The sequence below is a fragment of the Vicugna pacos genome, chromosome 28 (assembly GCF_048564905.1).
Source record: "Vicugna pacos chromosome 28, VicPac4, whole genome shotgun sequence".
NCBI lineage: Eukaryota > Metazoa > Chordata > Mammalia > Artiodactyla > Camelidae > Vicugna > Vicugna pacos.
This window is the reverse complement of record NC_133014.1, coordinates 7,919,744-7,945,172: the sequence shown is the minus strand read 5'-3', so window position 1 is coordinate 7,945,172 and position 25,429 is coordinate 7,919,744. Positions and strand designations below refer to the sequence as shown.

The window sequence follows — 25,429 nt, the reverse complement described above, 5'->3', positions numbered from 1 at the left end:
CTGCACCAAACTGCATTCCCACCAGCAGTGTAGGAGGGTTCCCCTTTCTCCACAGCCTCTCCAGCATTTGTCATTTGTGGATTTTTGAATGACGGCCATTCTGACTGATGTGAGGTGATACCTCATTGTACTTTTGATTTGCATTTCTCTGATAATTAGTGATATTGGGCATTTTTTCATGTGCCTTTTGATCATTTGTATGTCTTCCGTGGAGAATTGCTTGTTTAGGTCTTCTGCCCATTTTTGGATTGGGTTCTTTGTTTTTTTCTTATTGAGTTGTATGAGCAATATCTTAACATTTAGATAAGCTTCTTTTGGCAGCACTCCATTTCCAGATATGCCCTTGGCTCAAGTCTCAGCACCTTTATGAAAACAAATTTCAGAATACAATTTTCTTTAACTCAAACATTCTTATTTGTTTCTTTTGAAACTTCATTATTGTTTCAAATAACATATTACAGCTATTTTTAACAGTGGACTTTCTTCATTATACCTGTTGATATAGTGAGTCACATTTATTGGTTTTTTAAATTCTGAGCTAGCCCTGCATGCATAGAATAAATCCCATACAGGAATGGTATAGTATTCATTTTATACGTTGGATTAACTTTGCTAAAATTTTGTTGAAAATTTTTGCATCTAAGTTCATGAGAGACGTTGGTCTGTAGTTTTTGGTTCTGTCTTTGTATGGTTTGGGTCACAGGGTAATGGTGGCATCATGAAAGAGTTGAGAAGTGTTCCTTCCTTTTCTGTCTTCTGGAATAGATTGTGTAAAGTTGGCATTAATTCTTTGAACGTTTGATAAAATTCTCCAGTGTAACGTTTGATAAAATTCTCCAGTGTAAAGATTTCTTTTTGAGGACTTTTTAATTACAAGTTTGATTTAATATGGAGAGAAATATTCAGATTATCTGTTACATCTTGGTGGAGTTTTAGTTGTTTGTGGCTTTTGAGAAATTGTTCTATTTCTTCTAAGCTGTCAAATTCATAAGCATAAAGGTTTTTGTAATACTCTTATCCTGTCAGTGGCTGTAGGAGATACTGTGATACCCCCTGTTTTGTACCTAATATTGGTGATTTGTGTCATTTTTCTTTTTATCTTCTCAGTTTCACTAGAGGCCTGTCAGTTTTATTGATTCTTTTTTGAATAGCCAGGATTTGTTTCATTAACTTTCTCTATTGTTCCACTATTTGAATTTCAATGATTTCTGGTCTCACCTTTATTATTTCCTTCCTTCTGCTCTCTTTGGCTTGATTTTGCTCTTCTTTTTCTAGGTCCTTGAAACAGGGACAGAGATGATTGATTGAGATAGTTCCTCGTTTCTAATGCAGGCTTTGAGTGCAGAAATTCCTTCTCAGCACTGCCTCAGCTGCATCCCACAAATTTTTATCCAATTCCAAGTAGCTTTTAATTTTCTTTGTGATTAATTTTTTGAGCCATGAATTATTTAAAGCATGTTCTTAAATTTCCTTTCCATCTATTTGGAGATTTTCATGTTGACATTCTGTAACTGATTTCTATTTTGATCCCACTATGGTTAGAGGACATACTCTGTTTGATTTCAATTGTCTTAAATTTGTTAAAGTTTGCTTTATGACTCAATTTATGGTCTATCCTTGTGAATGGTCAATGTTTGCTTGAAAATAATATGTATTCTGTCGTTGGGTGGAGCATTCTATAAACGTTAATTTGACGTGGTTAGCTTATTATTCAGCTCTTTCGTATCCTTGTTGACAGTTTAGTAGTGCTATCAACTGGTAAGAGTGGGGTATTGAAATCCCCAACCATATTTGTTGATTTGTCTGTTGTTCCTTCCAGCTCCATTAGATTTTACTTTACATGTTTTGAAACTCTGTTTTTTGACATATACATATTTAGAATTGTGGTCTTCTTGGTGGAATGATCTTTTTATCATGTAACGTCTCTTTTTGTTCCTAGTAATTTTCTTTGCTTTAAAATCTACTTTATGTGGTATTAAAGAAGTTACTCATTCTTTTTAAAAATTAACATTTACATAATGTATTTTTCCTATTCTTTTACTTTCAACCAACCTATGTTGTTATGTTTGAAGTGACTTTCTTATAGACTGTATAGAGCTGGTCATGTTTTTGTCCTGTCTCCAATCTCTATCAAGTAATTGGTATATTTAGACCATTTATGTGTAAAGTAATTATTGGTATTTAAGACTTAAGCCTCTTGTTTTGTTGTTGCCTGTGTATTTCTTCTGTTTCTCATTTCTCTTATTTTTTTTTGCCTTCCTATGGATTATTTGGAAAAATATTTTAGTCATCTATTCTGATATATTTGTAATTTTTTGAGTGTATTGTCTTGTATAGTTTTCTTCCTGGTTGCTCTAGGTGTTTCCATATATATGTATATATTTCATATATATATGTAACTTGTCACAGCCCACTGATATTGATGGTTTACCACTTCAAGTTAAGTGTACAGAACTTCCTTCCATTTAGGCCCCTTTACTCTCACCATTTAAAAACTGGAATTGTCTGAAGTATTTCCTCTATGTACGTTATGTACCATGTTATATGATGTTAAACTTTTGCTTCAATTGTAAAACATGGTTAAAGAATCTCATGAGGTTATAGGTTGTCTATTTTGTTTTCTTTTACACTCACCCATTCCATTGTTCTTTTTTCATTTCTGAAGGTCCAACTTTCTTCTTATTTGGAGAGCTTCCAGGAGCTATTCTTTCAGAGTGGGTCTCCCAGCAACAAATTTTCTGTGTTTTCCTTCTCCTTCAACCCTGGAGGGGATTTTCACCAGATCCGTGATTCATGGTTTACAGTTCTTTCCTTTAGGCTCTTGAAAACTGTGCCACCTCCTTCTGGTCTCAATGCTTTCAAATTAGAAACTGATGTCATTTGAACTGGTGTTCCTTTAGAGTTGGTGTTATTTCTCTTTAGCTGTTTTTAGGATTTTTCTTTGTCTTTAGTTTTCATAAGTATAATATAACATGTCTTGGTGTGGATTTCTTTGGTTTTACCCTAAATTGGGTTTAAAATAAAAAAATACAGTATCCATTTACAATCACCCCTCCAAAATAAAACATTTAAGTGTAAATTTAACAAAATATATACAGGACTTGTATGATGGAAGACTGCACAACACTGATGAAAGAAATCAAAGAAGACCTAAGTAAATGGAAATACAGACTGTGTTCATGAATTGATAGACTGACCATAGTTAAGATATCAATTTTCCCCAAATTGATATACAGGTTTAATGCAATTTCTATAAAAGTAACACCAAGATAATTTGTAGATATATACAAGATTATTCTAAAATTTATATGGAAAGGCAATGGAACACAAAGGAAGACAATATGGAAAAGAGGAATAAAGTAGAGGAAATAGTCTAATTGAGCTTGAATTATTTTATGGCTGCAATAATTAAGACTCTGTGGTATAGGTGGAGAAATAGGTATGTGGATCAGCGAAACAGTGACAAATAGAGCTGGAGCAACAGGATGTTTGGGCCCAAAAAAAAAGAGAAAAGAAAAAAAAGAAGCCTAAGGGTCACAGCTTGCAGAAAAATTATCCCAAAAAAGATGATGAACTTAAGTGTCAAACACAAAAGTATAAAATCATTGAATACTAGACATTTTTGTTTTATGTTATGAGACTCTGGCTATTATTCTGACCTTCTGTTTGGTTGGCTCTGTCTGAAACCTCTACGTCAGAGGATGGGTGGGCCCTGCCTCGTACTTCCAGGTGAGGTTTGAAGTTCAAGTTCCCCTGAACCTGTTGACACCTGATAGGATAGAGCACCTTGTTACTTACTGCTGGGTGAGAGTGTTACTGAAGAGTAGGTTCTTGTCTCGTTGCACAAAGAATTCACAAATGAAGCACAAAGGTCAAAAAAACAAAGTGAAGATTTATTAAGCTACACTACACTCTCAGGAGAGAGAGTGGGCAGGCTCAGGTGAGTAGCTGCCCTGAGTTCCTTTGGCAAGCTGGTTAAATGGGGTGTGAAAATGATTGGACAGAATATTCTTTGAGGAGGGAGAGGTTTGGGGTTGTATTTCCTGATTTCCATCCCAGCTTCACCTTCCCTAGGGGAGGAAGGATTTTTGTCCTTATTTAGTCTTGATTGGAAGTGTCATGGCGTCAGTGCATGATGAATACTTCTTATTTGCAAGACTTGTTTAATTGTAATGAGAGCACAATGAGGAAAGAGTTACATTCAGATACTGGAGATTCCTGCATTTTGCCACCTTTCTTTCTTTGCCTCTTGGACCCGTTACTCACAAGATGTATGGTTTCCTGCCACGTGACCCGTGCCTCTCTTTCTCTGCTTGTATCTAGCTAACTGCCTTCTCTAACGGGAGTGGACATCACTGAGCGGGGAGGACATGTCATAGTCAGTGGGGATGAAGGTCCCAGTTTACTACTTGGCCTTCTTAGACGCCACTCTGGCAGGAGGGTTAGGTCATTTTCTTTTGTTTATCCTACTTGGTGTTTTCTGACCTTCTTGGATCCTTGGGGTTGTGACTGTCACTGTTTTTGGAAAATTCTCAGCCATTATTTTTTCAAATATTTATTCTACCCTGTTTCCCTCTTTTCCTGTGCTTCTGATTAAGCATATGTCAGACCGTTTGATGTTGTTCCACAGCTCTTTGATGCTCTTTTTCATTTTGATTTGTTTCTCCCTCTTTCTATTTTAGTTTAGATAATTTATATTGCACTATCTTCATGCTCACTACTTCCTTCCTTGGCTGTTTTGAATCTACAGTTATCTTTCTGTATCTACAGGTTCTGCATTAGCAGATTCAATCAACCTCAGATGGAAAATACATTTTTAAAAAAAATTCCAGAAAGTTCCAAAAAGCAAAACTTGAATTTGCTGTACACTGGCAACTATTTACATAGCACTTAAATTATATGAGGTATTATAAGTAATCTAGAGATGATCTAAAGTATATGGGAGGATATGCATAGGTTATATGCAAACATTATGCCATTTTATGTAATGGACTTGAGCATCTGCAGATTTTGGTATCCATGAGAGGAAGGGGGTCCTAGATCAACCCCTGTGAATACCAGGGGACAGCTGTACGTTGATTTCTTTGAAAAACTTCTTCTTCTTACTACTGTGTTATTTTTTTAAACTATTTTTAAAATTAAAGTATAGTTAATCTAGAATGTTGTGTTAGTTTTACGTGTACAGCAAAGCGATTCAGTTATACACACGTATGTATCTATTCTTTTTCAGGTTCCTTTCCATTATAAGTTATTACAAGATATTGAATATAGTTCCCTGTGCTGTACAGTAGGTTCTTGTTGTTCATTTTATAAATACTACTTGTGTTTTTTATCGTTAGCATTTCCATTGTATTATTTCTTATTCATCTCTGCTGAAGTTACGCACCTGGTCTTGAATGTTCACCTTTAGATGCTTTAATGTATGAATCACAGTTATTTTTAATTTTCTGTCAGGTGGTTTCAGCATCTGTGTCATATCTGAGTTTGCTTCTGATGAGTACTTTTATCTCTTGGTAGTATGTTGTTTATTCTTCTCTTTAATATGCATTCTTTTTGGTTAAAAGCTGAACATCATATGCAGTAGATAGAAACTGAAATAAATATATTTTTTTGCCTGGAAATGAGCATGCCTTTCTTTTTTGCAGCATGGGTTAAAAATTAATCTACTTAGGATCTGGGCTGGGTTTGAGGTTAGTTACTGCTACCTTCAGTGCACTACCCTCAAATTCTTGCAGTGGTGCTCTGTGTTGGGGGGAAGGTGATGTGCGAGAGGATTGCCTGCTCCAGGCTTGGCTCTTTTTTTTTGAGAAGGGGGGCAGGTAATTAGGTTTATTTATTTATTTTGACGGAGGTGCTGGGGATTGAACCCAGCAGGGCAAGCCCTCCAGCACTGAGGTATTGCCCCCCCATCCTTGGCTTTTGATTTTTCCCTCTATGCTAGGTCTCAAAGACTCTTTCTCTTGCGAGTTACTTGTTAGTTGATGTTTCTAGGGAGTGATGGAGGTGGGTGATCTCTGAATAAGTCTTAGTAGTTAGTCGGCTTGGTGTCCAGGAGTCTCAGGAGTGAGCCCAGCACCCGGCCCTGCTCCTTCTGCAGGGGTAGAGTTTGTTATTTCCTCTTCCCTCCCCCAGCCATTCTGGGTTTTCACCTGTGTTTGTTGCCTTCCCGCTCCCCCACCGCCACCCTACAGACTCACAAATGAAGGCTTTGGTTCTGCAGGGGGGAGAGAGGAGAGGGTCTGGAGGTTCACGCGTCGCTGTTCCTCTCCCCCAGTTCTTTCTCTAGACTCTCCCGACCTATTCTGGGGGCACCCTATGGGGTCAGTGGTGAAACAACCTTCAGGAGAGCTCAGATTCCCCCAAATCTGTGGCCTCTCACCACTATACACGGGGCCAGCCTCTACTGATTCACTAGTCACCCCAGCCCAGCTCTTCTTGCTAGTGTCTGGCTGCATCCTGTCCCAGAAAGCCTGCGCTTGCATCTCGCCTGACTCTGCAGGCACCCATCTCTCCCCAGATTTGGGGCTAGTTGGTTGCCCTGTCACCTGAGCATAACAAAAGTCGTGCACTTGCTGTTTGTCCGGCTTTCTTTCATTATGAGTTTTGGAGTGACACTCCTCCCTGTGCTCAACATCCCTAGGCAGAAACTGCAGGAGTATAAAATTTTTTAGTTTCTTTCCTATGCCCCTAGATTGCCACACGCAACTTTTGCCAAATATCGGGTGTCACAAATAACTCCTGGTGTGAAACAAACATGGTCCCCACCAGGGTGTCTTCAGGCTGCATGTTTAAACCATGCTGACAGCTGAATGAACAGCAACTGAGTTAGTGCCTCCTACAGAAACACGCAAAGATACGATTGAATTAAGAGCTCTGTCATCAGGACAGGAAATCCATCGTCCTGGTTTCTAGCCGTCCTGAGACTGTCTGCAGAGACGCTTTTATGACACATCCAGGGATTTGGCTTCTTGGAATTACTGGGCTTAAATTATTATCTCAATATAATTTTAATTTATCTTTTCTTTCACCAGGACTTTTCTTCTTTGGAAGCAGAGAATAAATAACACTTGTTTGTGAGGTCTTTTTTTGAGATTCAAGTATATGTCTCTCTCTCTTTTTTTCTGTAGATTGGAAGTTCCACAGACACCCTGAATGCCCTGCAGATTGCTTTTGCTGATAAAGAAACACAAGTAATCTACCTTCTGACAGATGGGAGACCTGATCAGGTACTTATCAAAGTTGAGAAGAAAGAGGGACTCACGCATACCCTGAAAGTGAACACTGGGAGTGGGTTTGGGGGACCTTTTCATCTGCCATTAAAAACCTGTTGAAAGATACTTGCTTGGATTAGGGATCCAGAACCGAGGTTAGAAAAAAAATACACTGAGGAATTCCTTTGTCTACTACAACACTGAGGAGAGTTCACGTGGCAGGAATGTTGTCTGGTTAATATGACATATACCCAGAGGCCTGGAGACCAGCCCCATGAAAGGAGATGTCTGCCTCCCATTGAAGACTAGTTTGTATTTTATTATAAACTAAGAGTGAGGAGATTCTTTTTGATTTTTTTTCCTTTGGGGACTCTGAATCTAAACATGTCACTGCACAATGTCCTTGGTTTTACCCCTAATTTTAACTTAGTCATCATTTAAACAAAGGCATGCCTTTCTGGTGAAATGTTCTTTGTTTTGTTTAGCCTGACTGGAAAATATTTGAAAAGTTTTAGCGGAGTCTGTTCATCTTCTTTTGAGCTTTGTGAATGAAAGACTAATGCTCTGGGCATTAAATAAATATACGGATGTGCAGGCCAGTACAATGTAAATTAACCGCTAAAGTGAATTAGCATCAACTGTTTCCTTCATTGTGAAGTGTTTGCATGTGAAGACTGCTAGGCAGATATTGTAAACCATCCTGTGTCAAACAGCGCAGGGCTTAAATACCAAGGCAACTGGATTTTACAACAGTGTTAGATTTATGGCAGAGAAGTTGTATATAAAGTAAAATTTTATTTTGAATGATTTTCTTATCAACTTCACTCTACTTTCTATTCAGAGGCAATTTATTGTGCCTTGTTTATGCTCCTTGTGTGGCGCTGAGGTTTGAGGCTACAAAGATGAATAACATGCCGCCTTAGGGAAGCTTGCACGTTGGGGGATGTGCTAGACGTACACAGTTAATTCTGATGTGACACAGGGAGTGGGGCTGCCTGTGCTATGGGATGTCAGGAAGCCCAGTGACGAATTCTGCTGCACCAGATGGAGAGAAGACCAGGCAGGGCCCCACCGAGGAGGGGACACTTCAGCTGTGTCTGGAAGGAGGAGACGATATTTTCTAAACAGAAGAGATTACTGGTACCCTGGGCAGAAGGAATAGAGGTGTGAAAATACGTGGGCCATTCAGGGGAGCAACCCGAGACAAAGGGTAGTGATGAAAGAGTGTCAGGGCTGAGTCTCGGGGGTCAGGTTCGGGGAGTTTGTGAAGGTCCTTAAATGCCACAAAGGAAGGGTAGGCTTTACCTCAGTGGGGGCTCTCAGAGTAGCAGATGGTCCCATCCCACCTGTGCTTCCGAAATATGCCTCAATAGCACCAGGGAAAGACTAGATCTTGGTCTGGTGAGGACCCACCTCAGGTAAGAGCAGAAAAAATGGGGAAGAGACAACGCTTCAGAGCTGAGATCAGAGAAGCAGCATCAAAGGACTTGGTGGCCCATCTGGGAGCAGGCGGAGGAAGGCTGGGTGAGAAGTGGGAATGAGGGAGAAAGGGTCCGAGATGACTGATTTCTGGTTTCTAGTCATTGTTATTAACTGATATAAATTTCAAGAAGATGCGGGCTGTGGGGTTGGTGGTGAGGGAAGCTGAGTGTGAGCATCCGTGGTTCATGGCTGTCCAGAAGCTCCCAGAAATCTGGGGCTGGCATCTGGGGAAGATGTAGGCTGGAGATCCTGATTTGCAAGTCATCTGAACAAGGGGTCTTTTTCTTTTTAATAAATTCTAACTGATTTTATTGCCATTTAGAGTATATAGATAAGCATAAGGAAAAATAAGACGTAAATCGTTCAGAATTCAATTTTGTGTTCTGCTCTTTCTCATCTAATATATACAATTTTGCCCAGTCATGAGAAATTCTTCAGAAACAACATTCTCAATGACTGCATCATATTAAATTACATAGATTTAATAAAACTATCTTAAAATCGATGTTGTTTAATTTTTGGAGAGTAATGCAGTCATATGGTACAAATTAAGAAGGTACAAAAGGATCTGTAGAGAAAATTCTCCCTCCCTCCTCCTTTTCATCAGCTAAGAGGCAGAGTGTACTACCAGTTTCTCTCAGAGACAGTTTGTAGGCAAACAGGTATGTGTTTATATATATTTCCTCTTAAAATACATAAACAGTAGCGTATTACACATACAATTCTGCACCTTTATTTATAAAACAATATACTTCGGAGATTGCTTAATCTCATTTCATAAAGAACTTTTCTTTCTCATTTTTAAAAGAGCTGCCTACTATTCCATCACACAGAGACTTAGTCACGGTCCTTGGAGATGAACGTGCAGGTTGTTTGCAATCTTAATGTTATACACCAGGTTGCAAAAGGAGCTGTGCACATATATCATTTTGCACTTGTATGAGTTTATCTGCAGAATAAATTCTGAGAAGTGGACTCAGTCAAATGGTACATGTTTTGATAGATACCACCGAATAGCCCCTAGAGAGGATGTACCAAGTAGCACTCCCGCTAGCAGAGAGTGTGCTGAGAAGGATTCTTGGTCTAGAGTTCATCATAGACTTCCGAGGGTCTGGAATCTCTCCAAAGTACATAAAATTGCACTCATACATTTCTCTGGGGAGAAGATCAATAGCTGTCACCAGATTCTCAGAGAGTCTGAGGTCCACTTAACCATGAAGGTCTAGCGATGTGGATGACAGCTAGAATCAGAAATATGCAAATTACTCGAAGCTTGATTTACACGCTCTTCCTCAAGTATTTCATATTCATACCTGCCTTTTCCCCGCATGCAATCTATTTATTCTGCATTATCCTTCAGATGCTCTCAGAAAAGCAAGTGGATATTCGATATTCATGTTCTTTGTCAAGGACATTAAGATGGACCACTCAATCTCTATTTGGTTTTGAATTTTCACAGACTTTGTAGGAGCCGAATATGTAAGGCCAATGTTATTATTCCTGATACTCAGCAGAATTTTCTGTCTGGAAGTACATATGGAGACGCAGTTCAGGATTCAAGTCCATGGACACGAGCTCGCTATTTGTTTATTAAATATCCAGGGCAGAAGTATATAGAGGACATGTCTTTAAAATTAATCAAGTTCACAGGCTCTAGTGAAATGAGTCTTCACTAACATGGAGTCCTTTGGTGGGCATCTCTAGGTGTCAGTGAACACCGTAGGGTCTCTGCCAGAATCAGCCCAGCACATCTTTGGCTGCAGGTTTGGGGGGACTTCTTTGGAGTTAGGGACTCACCCTCACAGGAATCAAGAAGATGGGAGTGAGGAATCATGTGCGCCATTCTAAACAAGAACAAATGGACGGTATAGCCTCACGTGTGGTACGAGGGGTGGGGGCAGCGGAAGGCATGGGTTGAGCCACCTGGGCAAGCAGACCTCCTTCAGGCAGTTGAGAGACCCCGTCGCTGCCTCTCTTGCCACCCAAAGTTGACCTTTGTGGTGAAAGGGCCATCGGGCTGCACACCTGTTTAGACTCAGGGAAGACATCACTGGGGCGAGTGTCTCAGGTGTCCTGCTTGGCCTCATCTTAGGGACTGATGGGACCTCTGAGGTGAACATGCTAAGGAGTCCCGGACTGAGAAAATCTTCCTTGGTGTCCTTTGGGAGTTCCCCAGGGCGTGGCCCCCATGTTCCACAGCCCACCCGAGCTGAGCTGCTGCAGCAAGCGGCCGGGTTAGTTAGGCTGCAGTGGTGAAAGGTTTACTTCAGCGTACCGGGTCTCTTTGCAAGGCTGTGTGGACGCACACCAGCGAAAGGAATCCATGGGGGCTGCGGGGGTTTGTGGCGGGGTTGGGGACAGGAGGACAGGAATGACTGCTTGCCATGGCAGGGATGGAGCTCATTCTGATCAGGTGCAGCCCCGCCCTCTGCCCAGCCCTCCACCACCACCCTGGGCACTAGAACATCATGCCAGCTTAGCAAACACTGCCTGGGGCTGCCATGGCTTAGAGCTAATGCTCCTCCTCTCAGGGTTGCCGTGAACAGATGAGATGATGTCCTCGTGAATGCATCCCACGTACATTTACCACGCACCTTTTCTGTGCCAGGTACTGCCATCTTGGACACAGTGGGGAGCAAGACAGACAAGGTGCCTGCCTTCAGTGAAGCTTCTGTTTCATGGGGAGATGAGCAATGAGCAAATATGTATATAAATAATGTCAGGTAGCATATGAAAAATGAAAATGCTACCCTCAGTACCTGGCACCCACACAACAGCACTAAATCAACCTTAGTTTCTTTCCTGTCCCAAATGTCTCAGCTGTAAGTCAATATAGGAGTAGTTTCTAGCTGAAATGAACAGAATTTAGGTCCAGTCTGGTGTATGGGGCTGAGGGGCAGTGGCCAGAGGTCCCTGGGAAGAAATGAGGATCATGATAGTACCTTCCTCAGAGCGTTGTAGGGAGGAGGCAGGGACAGCGCCCAGGCAGAGCCCTGAGTACCTAGCATGTAATACATGCTAAGCTGGACGCTAAGCTGATGGAAGGGAAGGCAGCAAAGAGGACTTTGCTCTGTCTTTGAAGTTGACAAGATGGATGGGGTCAGCCCTTCAGCTAGGTTAGGCTGCTGTTTGGTTAGTCAAATCTTTCTCCAAGATTTGTCCCACCAAACTGTGAGCCCTCTGAAGACAAGAGCTGAGTCACTGGTATTAATACTCTCACCATCTAATAGTGTTTGCTTTGTTTATTGCATTGAATTGACACCTCCCAAGAGGTCACTCTCCACTGTGTAATGAATTCCTAGTTGAGAGTTTCACTATCTGTAGCAAATGCTGAGGATTTTCATGTCTTATTTTTTTGTCTTTTCCTCTCTCTTTCTATCTCCACTCCCCTCCTCTCAAAATGTATCATTTTAGCCACCTGAAATGGTTTTAGATCAAGTCAAAGTTTTCCAGAAAATTCCAATTTATACCATCTCCTTCTGTTACAATGATGAGATTGCAAATGGGTTTTTGAAAGAGCTTGCATCTTTGACTGGAGGAGAGTTCCATGCTGACCGTTTTGGCTGCAAGGATCCCTGTCCACCAGAGGCTGTTCAGGTAAGAGCTTAATGAGCTGAGAAGAGAGTGTTCACTTATGGCTATAGACCCACGGACAGTACCTTAGTTGGGAAAACGGCAACCATGAAAATGACTAAATTGAGAAAATGAATCACTTAACAGCAAGTGTACCACAAAATGTGGGCTAAGGACAATCTGAGCTAGGGCACCTGTGAAAAGGCAGATCCCTGGGTCCCACTTCAGAGCTATTAAATCAGGCTCTAGGCAAAAGGCCCAGGAAATTTAATGTATTTTGTTTTGCTCCTAAGTTTTTATTATGGAACGTTTCAAACAAACACAAAAGTAGAGGCATAGATGGACACCATCCCAAGTATTTATCAGTCAAATTTAACAATTATCAGCATTTTGCCAAACTGCAGGAATCTGTCATTTCAACAAACACCCCAGGGAGTCCGTACGTGAAGTTTGTTAGCTGCTGCTGTTTACAGACCTTTGTGCGAAACTCAGAAAAATTCAGACGCTAGGTAGTTGCCTTCTGACTTTTCAGGCTGTGTAACCATGTGACCATCTGATAAAGCATTTCATTCTAACGGGTTAATGGGAGAAAGGAAATAAAATTCAATCCTTCAGTCCTCCGGTCTTGGCTTGAAGAAATGCATTTCAAGAATGCCCTTCTACAGAGTGTGTTTCTTATTGTCTGTTCTGAGGAATGACTTTAAATCCAGGACAAGCAAGAGTACTGATCAGTGCTTCCAAATGAGGAAACTTCCAGAGCCCGGAAGATAGTCGGAGGGAAGAGCACTGTAAGCTCACGCAGGGCAGGGAATAGTGACCCCTCCCATTGGCTAGACTGGAAAACCTTATCATCTTATGGGCTTTGGGTAGAGTTTAAAGAAGGATCTTGCCTCAGTAGTGGGAACAATCAAACACTGCTCCAGTCCTGTTTAGAAAATCTTAAATGTAAGACTTGAAAGGATCAATCCATTTCCAAGCAACCTAACTACATCCCTGAACAAACTTCAAGAATAATTATAGGAAAGCAAAAATGTCCACCACTCAAGAAAGTAAAATTGACAATTTCTAGTATCCAGTCAAATAGCACCAGGTATATGAAGAAGCAGGAATACACAGGTCCATAATGAAGAGGAAAAGCAAACAGAAAATTAAAACATAAGTGTAACTGACTCAGATATTAGTATTAGAGCATTAAAACAGTTATTTTAACTGTATTGGTTTGTTGAAAAAGTTAGGGAGAGACATGGAAGATACAAGTAAGACACTAATCAAACTTCTAGAGGGAAAAACTGCAATGTATGAGATGCAAAATACATGGAACAGCAGGTAAGACATTGCAGAACAAAACATTAGTAAACTGCAAGGCAGCAGTAGAAATATCCAAAATGTAACACAGAAAAGAAAGAGAATTAAAACCAAAAAACAAACAAGAAATAGAAAAGAAGGCATCAGTGAACTGTGGAAAAATTCAAGTTGCTTAATAAACGTAACTGAAGCAATAGTGACCAGAAATTTTACAAAATGGATTAAAACTGTAAACCAGAGATTAAGCGAGTTCAGAAAGTGACTGATTACAAGATCAGTACATAAAATTCAACCACATTTTGATAAAGTAAAAATGAACATGCAGAAGTCAAAATTAAATTTTTAGTACCGTTTACAGTTGCTTCAAAGAAAATGAAATATAGGTATATATTTTTAATTATGTACATAATTTTTATGCTGAAAACCACAAAACGCTGAAGAAAGAAGCCAAAGAAAACCTAAATAAATGGACAGGCGTATACCATGTTTATGGATTGAATGAGTGAACATATTAGAGATCTATTTGATCTATAGGTTTGATTCAATTCTAATCAAAATCCCAGAATTGTTTTTTACAGATGTAGTTGAGCTTATGCTTAAATTTATATGGCAAGTCACAGACCCTAGAAAATATGAAAAAATCTTGAAAAAGAAGAATAAAGTGGGAGAAATCATTGTTTGCAATATTAAGGCTTATGATATAGCTGCATTAATCAAAGCATTGTGGCTTTGGTGGAGAAATAGACACCTAGACCAGTGGAACCCAGAACCCAGAAGTATACCCAAATCGATTTTTAACAAAGGTGCAAAAGCAGTTCAATGGACGAAAAAGAACCTTTTCTAAAAGAAAATGGTTGGAGCAATGGCCATTCAAATGCAAAATAATGAACCTTAACCTAAGCCTCACCCCTCTTGCAAATATTCAGTCAAAATGGATCATGGGCTTAAATGTAGAACATAAAACTATAAAAATTCTGGAAAGGAATATGGAAGAAAATCTTGAGGACCTTGGGCTGGGCAAAGAATTTTTGGTCTTAAGACCAAAAGCATGATCCATAAAAGAAAAGGCTGATAAATTGGACCTCAGCAAAATTAAAACCTTTTGCTTTGTGAGAGACCTTGTTAAGAGGATGAAAAGACAGGCTACAGACTGGTATAAAGTATCTGCAGTTCCCATTGGGGAAAATCGGGTAAAGAGTATATGGAATCTCTGTGTATTATTACAGCTGCATGTGAATCTACAGTTATAGCAAAATAAAAAGTTTAATTTTAAAAACCCAATTTTCTGGTAAAGCAAAAAATAATAATAAATTCGACATCTAAAAGATGTTGCTCAAAAAGTCACAAATTACCAAAACGCTTTCAAGAAGAAGTAGATAACCTGAACAGCCCTACATACATTCAAGAAATTGAACTTGTAATTGAAAACCTTTCTGCAAAGGACTCAAGTCCAAGAAGACTTCAGTGCTGACTTGTATCAAACATTTGAAGGAGAAAATAATATCAATTCTACACAAACTCTTCCAGAAAACTGAAAGGAGGGAATGCTTACCAACTCATTCTATGAGGCTGATATTAACCTGATACCACAATCTCACAAATACATTATAAGAAATATATTGTCTAATATCCTTTAGGCATACAGATGCAGAAATTCAGAACAAAGTTTAGCCAGTTGAAATCAATAATATATGAAGAGTCCATGCATAATTATCCCAGAAATGCAAGGTTGGTTTAACATCTGAAAATCAATATGCAATTCACCATATTAACATACTTTTTAAAAAGTTTGCAATCATCTCAATTTATGCAGAAAAAGTTTTGACAAAATCCAACATTCATATCTAATGAAAGCTCTCAACAAAGTAGGAACTGAATGGACTTTTTAAATCTCAATGGCACTTAGGAAAAACCTACAGCTAATACCATACTTTAATAGTAAAAGATTATACGCTTTCACCCTAATGTCAGGAAAATGACAAGGATGACTGCTTTCACTATTCCTATTCAACAGTATAACAGAAATTCTAGTTAGCATGATAAAAGCAAAGGGCAGGAAGGCCATTGAGAAAGAATGAAGTAGAACTCTATTTTCATTCCACATGGTTATATGTGCAGAAAATTCAATGGAATATACAAAAATTCTACTCAAACTAATAATTGAATTTAGCAAGATTGTAGAATACAAAGGCAACATACAAAAATGAATTTTGTTTCTACAAAGAACAATAAAAATTGAAATAAAAGTATTGTTTGAAATAGCATCAAAAATATGAAATATGTAGGGGAAAATTTGTCAACATATGTGAAAGGCCTGTACCCTGAAAACAAGATATTGCTGAGAGATGTATCTTGTGTATGGGTCAGAAGACATCACAGTGCTAAGATGTGCCTTTTCCCTCAGTTGATCCATAGACTCAATAAAATTCCAAACAAAATCCCAGCAGATTTTTTGTAAACATTGACAAACTGATTCCACAGAAATGCAGAGAATTCTGAATAGCCAAAACAGCTTTGAAAAAAGAAAATCAAAGTTGGGGGACTAATACCTAATCTCAAGACTTATCATAAAGCTTTAGTAATCAAGACAGGGTGGCATTAATGTAAAGATAGATACACAGATCAACAGAACAGAATATAAAAGCAAGAAATAAACTGACACTTACATGGACAACTGATTTTCAGCAAAGATTCAAAGGTAATTTAGTGGAGAAAGGATGTAGCTTTCCCCCCCCAAAATGGTGTTGAGACAATTGGATATCCATATGGAAATAAATACACTTTACTCCCTACATCACACCATATTCAAAAATTAAAATGATACATGGACCTAAAAGTAAAATCTAGGGTTCCCTCCTTCTAGAGGAGAACATATGAAAAAGCCTTTGAGGCATTGTGTTAGACCAAAAAAAAAAAAAATTAACTAGGTTATCAAGAACATGGTTCATATAAAAATTAATTGATAACTTTGGTTTGATCAAAATTAAAAGCTTCTCTTTAAAAGACAATGGCAAGATAATGAAAAGACAAGTTGTAGACTGGGAGAAAATGTTTTCAATTTGTATGTCCAATAAAGGACTTAAATGCATAATATATAATGATCTCTCAAAACTCAAGGAAACAAAAAAGGGGCAAAGGATTTGAACAGATACTTCCCAAAGAAGAAATATACATGGCGAATAAGATCATGAAAAGATGCTTACCAGCATTAGTCATTAGGGAAATATGAATTAACCTTGATGAGATACCACTATGCAGCTATTAAAATGGCTAAAATTATATAACTGACCACATCAAGTGTTTCCAAGGATGTGGAGGAACTAGAACTCTCACACATGACTGGTGGGAATGTAAACTAGTACAACCATTTTGGAAAACAGTTTGATAGTTTCTTTAAAAGTTCAGTATCATCAATCATTCCACTCCCTAGATACATACTTAAGAGAAATGAAATCAGATGTCCTTACAAAGACTTGTGCACAAATGTTTCTAGCCTTAGCATTTATGATAGCCCAAACCTGGAAACTCAAATGTCCATCCACAGGTGACTAAATTTTGGTTTTTGGTACATGGTAGAATACTACTCAGCCATAAAAATGAATGTACTATTGACCAAAAACAAAAAAAGAAAAGGGGTATATACTGTACGATTCCATTTAAATAAAATTCCAGAAAATTGAAACTAATATACAGGGACAGAAAGCAGATGAGTAGTTGCTTGGGGGAAGGGTAAGAGGGAGGGCAGATTTACAATGGGACACCAGGAAACTTTGGGGGATAGTGGATGTGTTAGTATCTTGATTGCAGTGATGATTTCACAGGCTTGAATGTCAAAACTATTCAAGTGGTACACTTTACATACATTCAGTTTATTTTACTATAAGTGAATTATACCTCAGTTAGGCTGTTTAAAAATAGAACAATATAAGAACTGCATGAAATTCTTCAGATTCTTCATTTCCTGATACAGTTGGCTTCCTGTTAGAAATGTTTGAAATTTGAACTCTCATACAATCTCGTAATGTACTCATTTATTATTTTGGCAGAATGAAGACCTGGCTCTTTTAATTAAGGAAATGGAGCAGGGATGTAGTGACCTGGAGAAGGTACAAGACCTTTATTCAGAGTCCTTGGTCATGGACTGGTGGTACAACAGCGAAAAGGATGGAGACAGGTGCGCATGCCAACGAGCCCAGTCGCCCCTTGCAGGGTGTCCACTCGGGTGCTCTGTTTGCTCTCCTTGCCACTTCTTTCTGCAATACTTTGTGAGATTTCTGTTGAAGAATCACATAGCATGATTGCGTTAGGAATTTTGTTTAAGCAAAGGCAAGTCAGAATCTAATAATTTAGTAACTCTTGGCTTACAGAGGCCATGTATTCACTTCTCTATATAAGTTCTGAAATCCCTGCAGGCCCCAGAGGATGGCTTACCACCACCCAGTGTGGATAGGCCCCCCAGTCCAAGCTGTGACAGAGCATGAGCAAGAATGCTATGTGGTGAAGGAGGTTTGACTCTGGGTCTGGAGAGGTTCAAGGTCCAGACTTCACTTTGTGCATGTGACCTTGGTGCAACCCTAACTTCTCTCCACACCTGTTGGTTGCTGTAGGACTCCATTTCCTCATCTTTAAAATGATGGCTATGGTGGCAGGATTTAAGATAGATGATTTCTCAGGCCTTTTCCCACCCTATATTCTAATATGTTTCTAAGTAGTCCTTAAAAATCAAAACCACCCCAATACTCAGAAAATGTAACGTCATCTTATTTAAATGATTTCACATTGTACAGATAATCAAGTGTGCCAGCTTCCTATAAATACCCCAAAAAGAAGATGTCTTTTTATTTAAAAGAGTGATAACAAGATGGAAAGAAGTTGAGAATACATATTCATCAGGATTTTATCTTCTCTGAAATGTACTGTCTTCCTGTTAGCAAATTAAGCATTTAATGTATGTGGGCACAGGGCATGAGCATGGAACCAGGAAACAGAGATAAGTGTTATACCAGGCATCTCTTGTGAGATGTTACAGCACTATTTTTTAAAAAAATATTTGTTTGGGAAAGCTCAGATACATCTAAATCTGGAGATTTTGAGCAAATAAACTAAGAATCAATAAGTGGGCAGCATATCAGTGTAACTCGCCTTCTCTCTTCTCTCAGCCGGTGCGTTACCTGTCTTCTTCCCCTTGCTTAATCAAACTAAAATACCCCGGGACAAGATAACAAGCTGTTGCATAGAAGTTGGCGTGGTCAGTTGACTGTATCTGCTACTGATTGACTAGTAAATGTATTCGTGGTTTTATATACATATACTTACATATTTTGGGGGCTGGAAGGGTCAGGTTCTAGAGTTATGCAGAGGAGTGTTTTAATCCAGGCTTCCCACCATTACACGTTAGCTAACTTTGGGCAAGTTACTTAACCTCACTGAGCCTCAGTTTCTTCATCTATAATGGGAATAATGGTAGTCATGGGGTTGTTGGGTGGATTAAATGAAGGCATACCTGGCACATAATAAGAGCTCTGAATTAATATAAAGGAAAGAGTAAAATGCAGGGCCTCATTCTACAGATATCATATTTCCATACATCCGTGTAACTTCCGTATCATTAGGAAAAGTTAATTCACCCACTTAGCTATAATTGAAAATAAATCGCTTTGTTCGAGCTTTCCACCAGGTGAAAAAATGTTATAGACCCCAAATCTCCTCTCCCTTCTTTCTTTTTTCAAACATTCATTGAGTACAAATCATGCACCAGGTGAACTGGGATGCACAGATAATGTAAGCCTGGTCCCTTGTCACAGGATGTGCGCACAAAGGATTAGGGAACACTGGGTGGGTAGGCATGGGGGTGCGGGGTGAAGGGAGGACAGCGTGCTTTCCAGTGTTGGAACAGGAGATTGTTCTGGAAACTCCTTCCTGTTCAGAGCTTCAAAGCTTTGGAGAAGGCATGTCTAGGAAAATACTCAGGCATTTTGGGGATCCCTCCTGGCCTGAGATCTTCACCAGAATGGCTCACCATGATCTGGTGCTGGCGGGGGGGTCTAAGGCCAGGGTTTCCCTGGCTTTTATAAGAGCAAGCTCTTCAACTCTTTGGTTAGAGAAAAAAGATTTGTGTAATGCTTTCTGGTTTACAGCAGGCTCTCTCTGTGTTAATCCTCACATCAGCTCCATTCTGTCAGTGCCCAGCTGACATTTCCTGCAGTTCATAGATGAGGAGCGTGACAAAGTTTAGAGAGGACTGAGTGACTTCACTTAGTCACGTGGCTGGGCAGGAACAGAGTTGCAATGTGAGCCGTATCTAATGACTCCAGGGCTGGGCTCCTGTCCTCCCTTCTGCGGGGAGCAGGCATAAATGGCTATTCTTCTGTTAACTAAATATGAGGGGAGAGGCTCACTTCCTTAAGTTTGCAGCATTCAGCATGATTGTATTGATTTAACTCTGCCTTCTTGATGAAAATTTTGTTTCCCTCTCCTTTTTGTCTCTTTTCTTCTTCTTTGTCTACTTTTTATCTAAATCAAAACAGGCATCAAAAAGAAATCTTTTCTATGGCTTCAACCCCAGAAAAATGTGCAAAACCTCGTTCTGATGTCGAATCAACAAGAATGTCATCCCCAGATATGTCGAAAGTAATAGAGGACCTTTCAAGTCAAAAGATTCAGAAAAAGAAAGTTCTCCACGCAGGTATCAGTGAACAAAATGGCCTAAATCTCATTACTGGTTTTCCTTCAATGCAAGAAGTTAGAACAAAACCAAAGCCACATAGCATTTTAAAAGAAGCCCAATCCTGGTTTTTTTTTAATTGAAATTTTCATTGTATATTCACATGCAGTTGTGAGAAATAGTACAAAGAGATCCCATATACCTACTCTTTACCTAGTTTCCCTAAATGTGACATCTTGGGGGGAAAAAAGTCCAATTTTTCAGCCAGGATAATGCCATTGATACAACCTGTGATCTTACTCAGATTGTCCCAGCTTTACATGTGTTCATTTGTATGTGTGTGTGTGTGTGTGTATTTCTATATGATTTTTTATCACATGTGGTTTCTTATTTCCACTACCACAGTCAAGATACAGAATATTTCCATCACCACAAGGATCCCCTGCATTGCTCTTTTATGCTCACACCCATCTCCCTCCCAACCCTTGGGAACCACTGAGTTCTCCATTTCTAAGATATGTTCATTTCAAAATGTTATATAAATAGAATCATACAGTATATAACCTCTGGGGTTTGGCTTTTTTCACTCAGCTTATTTTCCTGGGGATTCATCCAAAATTTTTTGCAGGTATCAACAGTTCATTCCTTTTCATTGCTGAGTAGTATCCTGTGATATGGATGGACCAGACTTGGTTTAACCATTCATCTGTTGAAGGACACATCTGGGCTGTTTCCAGTTATGGAACTGTTACAAAGAAAGCAGTTATAAATATTTATGCAAACATAATTTTTTCATTTCTTTAAGATAAATGCCCAGGAGTACAATTACTGGGTCATATAGTAATTGAATGTTTAGTTTTATGAGGAACTGCCAAACTATTTGCCAGAGTGGCTGTGCCATTTTTAATTATCACAGCAATGAATGAGTGATTCGGTTTCCCCACATTCTCACCAGAACTTGGTACTGATTGTCGCTATTTTTTATTTTAACTGTTCTGCAGTTTGTCTTTTCATCCTCTAATTAGGGTCTTCTGCCAAGCAAAAACTTTTAATTTTGATAAGATCCAGTTTATCACTCTTCCCTTTTATGGATAATGCATTTGGTGTCAAATCTCAGAACTCTTTCCCTAGTCCGAATTCCTGAAGTTTGCTTTTACATTTTCTTCCTACAATTTTTGTAGTTTTATATTTTACATTGAAGCCCATGATCCACTTGAGTTAATTTTGTATGAGGTGTGAGGTTTAGATCAAGGGTCTTTTTTAACCTATACCTGTTGCTTCAGCACCTTTTGTTGGAAAGGCTATACTTAGTCCATTGAATTAATTTTGCATCTTTGTGAAAAATCATTTGGGCGTATCATTGTGGGTTAAATCTGGATTGCATGTTTTGTTTCATTGACCTATGTGTGTATCTCTCCACCGATACAATGTCTTGATTAATGCAGCTGCATGGTAAGCTTTAATATTCTTCCAACTTTATTTTTCTTTTGCAAAATTATTTTAGCTATTTGAGGGCCTGAAATTTATGCTTAAATTTTAGAATATATTTGTCTATGTTTATTAAAAAGCCTCTCTGAGATTTCAGTTGGAAATGAATTAAACCTATAGGTCAATCGGAGAACAACTGACGTCTCTACGATGTTGATTCATCCAGCCTCTGAACGTGCCATTACCCAGGAACATGACCCATGAACGTGACTGTATATTTAAGTCTCCTTTGATGTTTTACAGCAGCGTTTTCAGCTTATGCCTCCTATACAGGTTTTGTTAAGTGTATACCTAATTATTTCATTTTATGTGGAATAATTATAAATGGTATTGGTTTTTAAATATAGGTTTCCATATGCTCATTGTTAGTATATCAAAATGAGATTGATTTTGTGTGTTGATCCCATAACTGAAAATCTTACAGAACTCATTTAGTGGTTCTAGGAATTTTTTTTTTGTTTTTTGTTTTTTGTTTGGTTGGTTGGTTGGTTGGTTTGGGGTGTGTGTGTGTGTGTGTGTGTGTGTATTCCTTACCATTTTCCACATGGACAGTATGTTATCTGCAAGTTGGGACAATGTTATCTTCCTTTCCAGTCTTTCTGGCTTTATTTCTTTTTCTTGCCTTGTTGCAGAAGCTGGAACTTCCAGCACTGTGCTTCGTAAGAGTGATGAGACCGCGCATCCTTGCCTTTCTCCTGGTCTTAAGGGGGAAAGATATTTAGTCTTTCACCATAAGTATGATTTTAGCTATAGGTTTTTTTATAGATATTCTTTATCAAGTTGAGGAAGTTCCTCTCATTCCCAGTTTTCTGAGAGTTTTTATCATGAATTGAGTACTGGATTTTGTCAAATGCTTTTTCTGTGTCAGTTGATACATCATCTGATTTTTCTTTTTTAATCTGTTGATATGGTAGATTACACTGATCGCTTTCAAATGTTGGAGCAGGCTTGTATGTCTGGCATATCTCCTACTTGGTCTCAGTGTATAGTTTTGGTTTATTTGCAGTGCTTTTGAGTGTAACTCTTTGGTTTTGTAATGGTTTCTCTGGGTATAACAGCTTATATATGTGACTTTTAACAGTCTTCTGGTATCAACATTTTACCATTTTATGTGAGTTTGGAAATCTTACTTCAATTTAGGTTTCTTTACCTTCCCCAGTTTTAAATATCATTGTCTTAAGTATCAGGTGGTGCTATAATTTTTATTAAAATCATCAAATATGATTTATAAAGCTCATGAGGAAAGTGTAATCGATTGCATTTACTGTATTTTTGTTCTCTTTTTTTCTTTCTTCCTTTCTGATTCCCCCAAATTCCTTCTTTTATCATTTCCTTTCTGTTTGAAGAACTTCCTGTGTTTAGTCTTAAAGGATAGATCTGCCACCCACAATTATTTTTTACTTTTTCTTCGTCTGGGGATGTTTTTATTTTCTCTTCATTCCTGAAGGACATTTTTGCCATATTCAGAATTTGCAGGTGATTGTTTTTTCTGTAGTTGGAAAATGTGCCTCTTCCTCGGGCCTCCTGCCCTGTAAGTGAGAAATCTGCTGTGGTTTGAGTTGGTGCTTCTCTCTATGTAATGCATCCTTTCTCCCCAGCTGCTTTCAAGATTTTCGGTCTCTAATTTTCAAATGTTTAACTATAATGCATCTTGGCATGGATTTCTTCGGGTTATTCTGTTTGGGATCTGCTCAGCTTCTTGATCCACGTGTTTTGTCTTCCGCCAAATTGGGGAAGTTTTCGACTATTATTTTTTCGAATGGTCTCCCAGTCCCACTTTTTTTTCTCCTTGTCCTTTTGGGACTTGGAAGATATGAATGGCGGATATTTTGTTATTATTCTACAGATCCCTGAGGCGCTGTGTCTTTTTTCATTGTATTTCTGTCATTTTCACTCTGCTACTGAGTTCATTGAACAAGTTTTTTGTTTCTGTTGTTTTATTTTTCAGTTCTGCAGTTTTCACCGAGAAATGTTTATAACTTCGTTTCTTAGCTGAGATTTTCTGATTGTTCATTTGTTTGAAGAAAATTCATAATTAATCGTTGAAGCGTTTTTCTAATGGCTTCTCTGAAATCCTTGTCAGATAATTTTAACTTGTGATTCATTATGGTACTGGCACCATTTGACTGCTTTTTCTTAATTAAAGTGAGATTTTATTGGTTCTTGATACGATAGGTGATTTTCTTACAGTATCCTGAGCATTTTGTCTGTTATGTTAGGGACCCTGGGTGCTATTTAAGTCTTTTATTTTAGGAAGTAGTTGTCCTGTTTAAAGTTAGCACATAGGCCTTGGCCTGCTTTTGTGAGCTCCGGTTCCAATGGCAATTTCCTTTTCACGGCCTTCATGGTATTATTTTGATGCTTGATTTTCTGGTGTCACTGGGGCTCCTCCTGGTCCCTGCTGGTGCTGCCTGAGAGAGCCAGGATGCTGGATGTCTCTCAGTGCTGGCAGAGGGGGTAGTGGTGGCTTCCCCCACCACACACACAGTCTCTTGAGTGTCCCTGTGTCTCTGGGCAGGAGAGGAAAGCCTCAAACCCATAAGAACGAAGAGCTGTTTGCTGTAGCTTGGTTTCTTGCATGATCTGTCTACTTGTTCTGATATCTCTGGTCAAGGGAAGAATGTCTTGGGCCCATGGGGACAAAGAGGATTCCCATACTGGCCACTTGTATGGCAGCATCCCTTCTCTGAGTTCTGCCCGCCCATTCCAGTAAACCTGAGTTCTGCTAGAAATGCTGCTTGCTATTCGTCCTGAATGTTTTAATGGCCTTTTGTCACTTCTACCATTTCCCTTAGATTTTGGATTGTTGCTGTTGGTAGGCATCCCTGTGCTGAATTTTTATTCCATTTCAATTTTTAATGTGGTAGAGTGATGAAATGTGGGGACTGACTGTACAGAGCCGGGGGAGTAGTTAAATGCTTGAATCCACTGCCAGGTAAATGTCTTTATTCATTATTTGCAGAGTTTGCGAATAGTACAGTTTTTGTGCTTGGGGACTTTTGGGGCTAAATTTCACTTTCATTTTGACACACCTCTTGTTTTTGCCCAATGATTTTGATCAAGGTGGCTTGCCCGTGTAGTGAAGGGCAGGAGTTCAGCTCTCCTGTATGTATCATTTGTCTCTTTTGCTCACAGACATAGCTCCCAAGAAAATTTATCCTTCTTAATTCTTTGTTATAGAGGCAACCAAAATAGGAATCACCCTATTTGTTGCCTAGAAAAGCAAGGAATAGCACATAGCACACTCCTTACCTTTCTGTGCATAAGACAATTTGCAAATCATTAGCTAATTTTCACACTAATTATCTAATTTCTTGTAAGAGAGGATAAGTCCCTTCTTGTAGAAAATAGGACGCATTTCATTTATGAATATGACATAAAGCCTTGGGGTATACATAAGGCTTCTGGATTGTGAAGTACAGAACACTTTTATAATTAGTGCAGTTTCTGTCATCACGTAGGAAAAGTAATCGGCATGTTTTGGTGCAAAGTCATTATCCTCTAGAGCACACGGATTAAATGTCAATATTTGCTAAGTGTCTACTTGCTAGTTGAGGGGACTCAACAGAGGGTAGAAAATAATACAAAGTTCTGGACAGCAACTGAGGTTGGCAGAGTCTCTTAAACGGTCTTCTGATGACGTCCCACTCTAAACCCCGCAACCTGGGAATATGATAAGGCATCACTTCCGTGGTTGTGTTATGTG

The 25,429-nt window shown here is 38.9% G+C and overlaps 1 protein-coding gene across 1 annotated transcript in view; it reads left to right on the top strand.

Moving 5' to 3' along the window:
• LOC140689981 (von Willebrand factor A domain-containing protein 3B-like) overlaps positions 1-25,429 on the top strand; it is a 72,210-nt gene that overhangs the window by 4,088 nt on the left and 42,693 nt on the right. Inside the window, 4 exon segments of the mRNA XM_072951355.1 lie at positions 7,128-7,226; positions 12,108-12,290; positions 17,618-17,745; positions 20,099-20,256. Coding sequence (XP_072807456.1) covers positions 7,128-7,226; positions 12,108-12,290; positions 17,618-17,745; positions 20,099-20,256 — 568 coding nt within the window.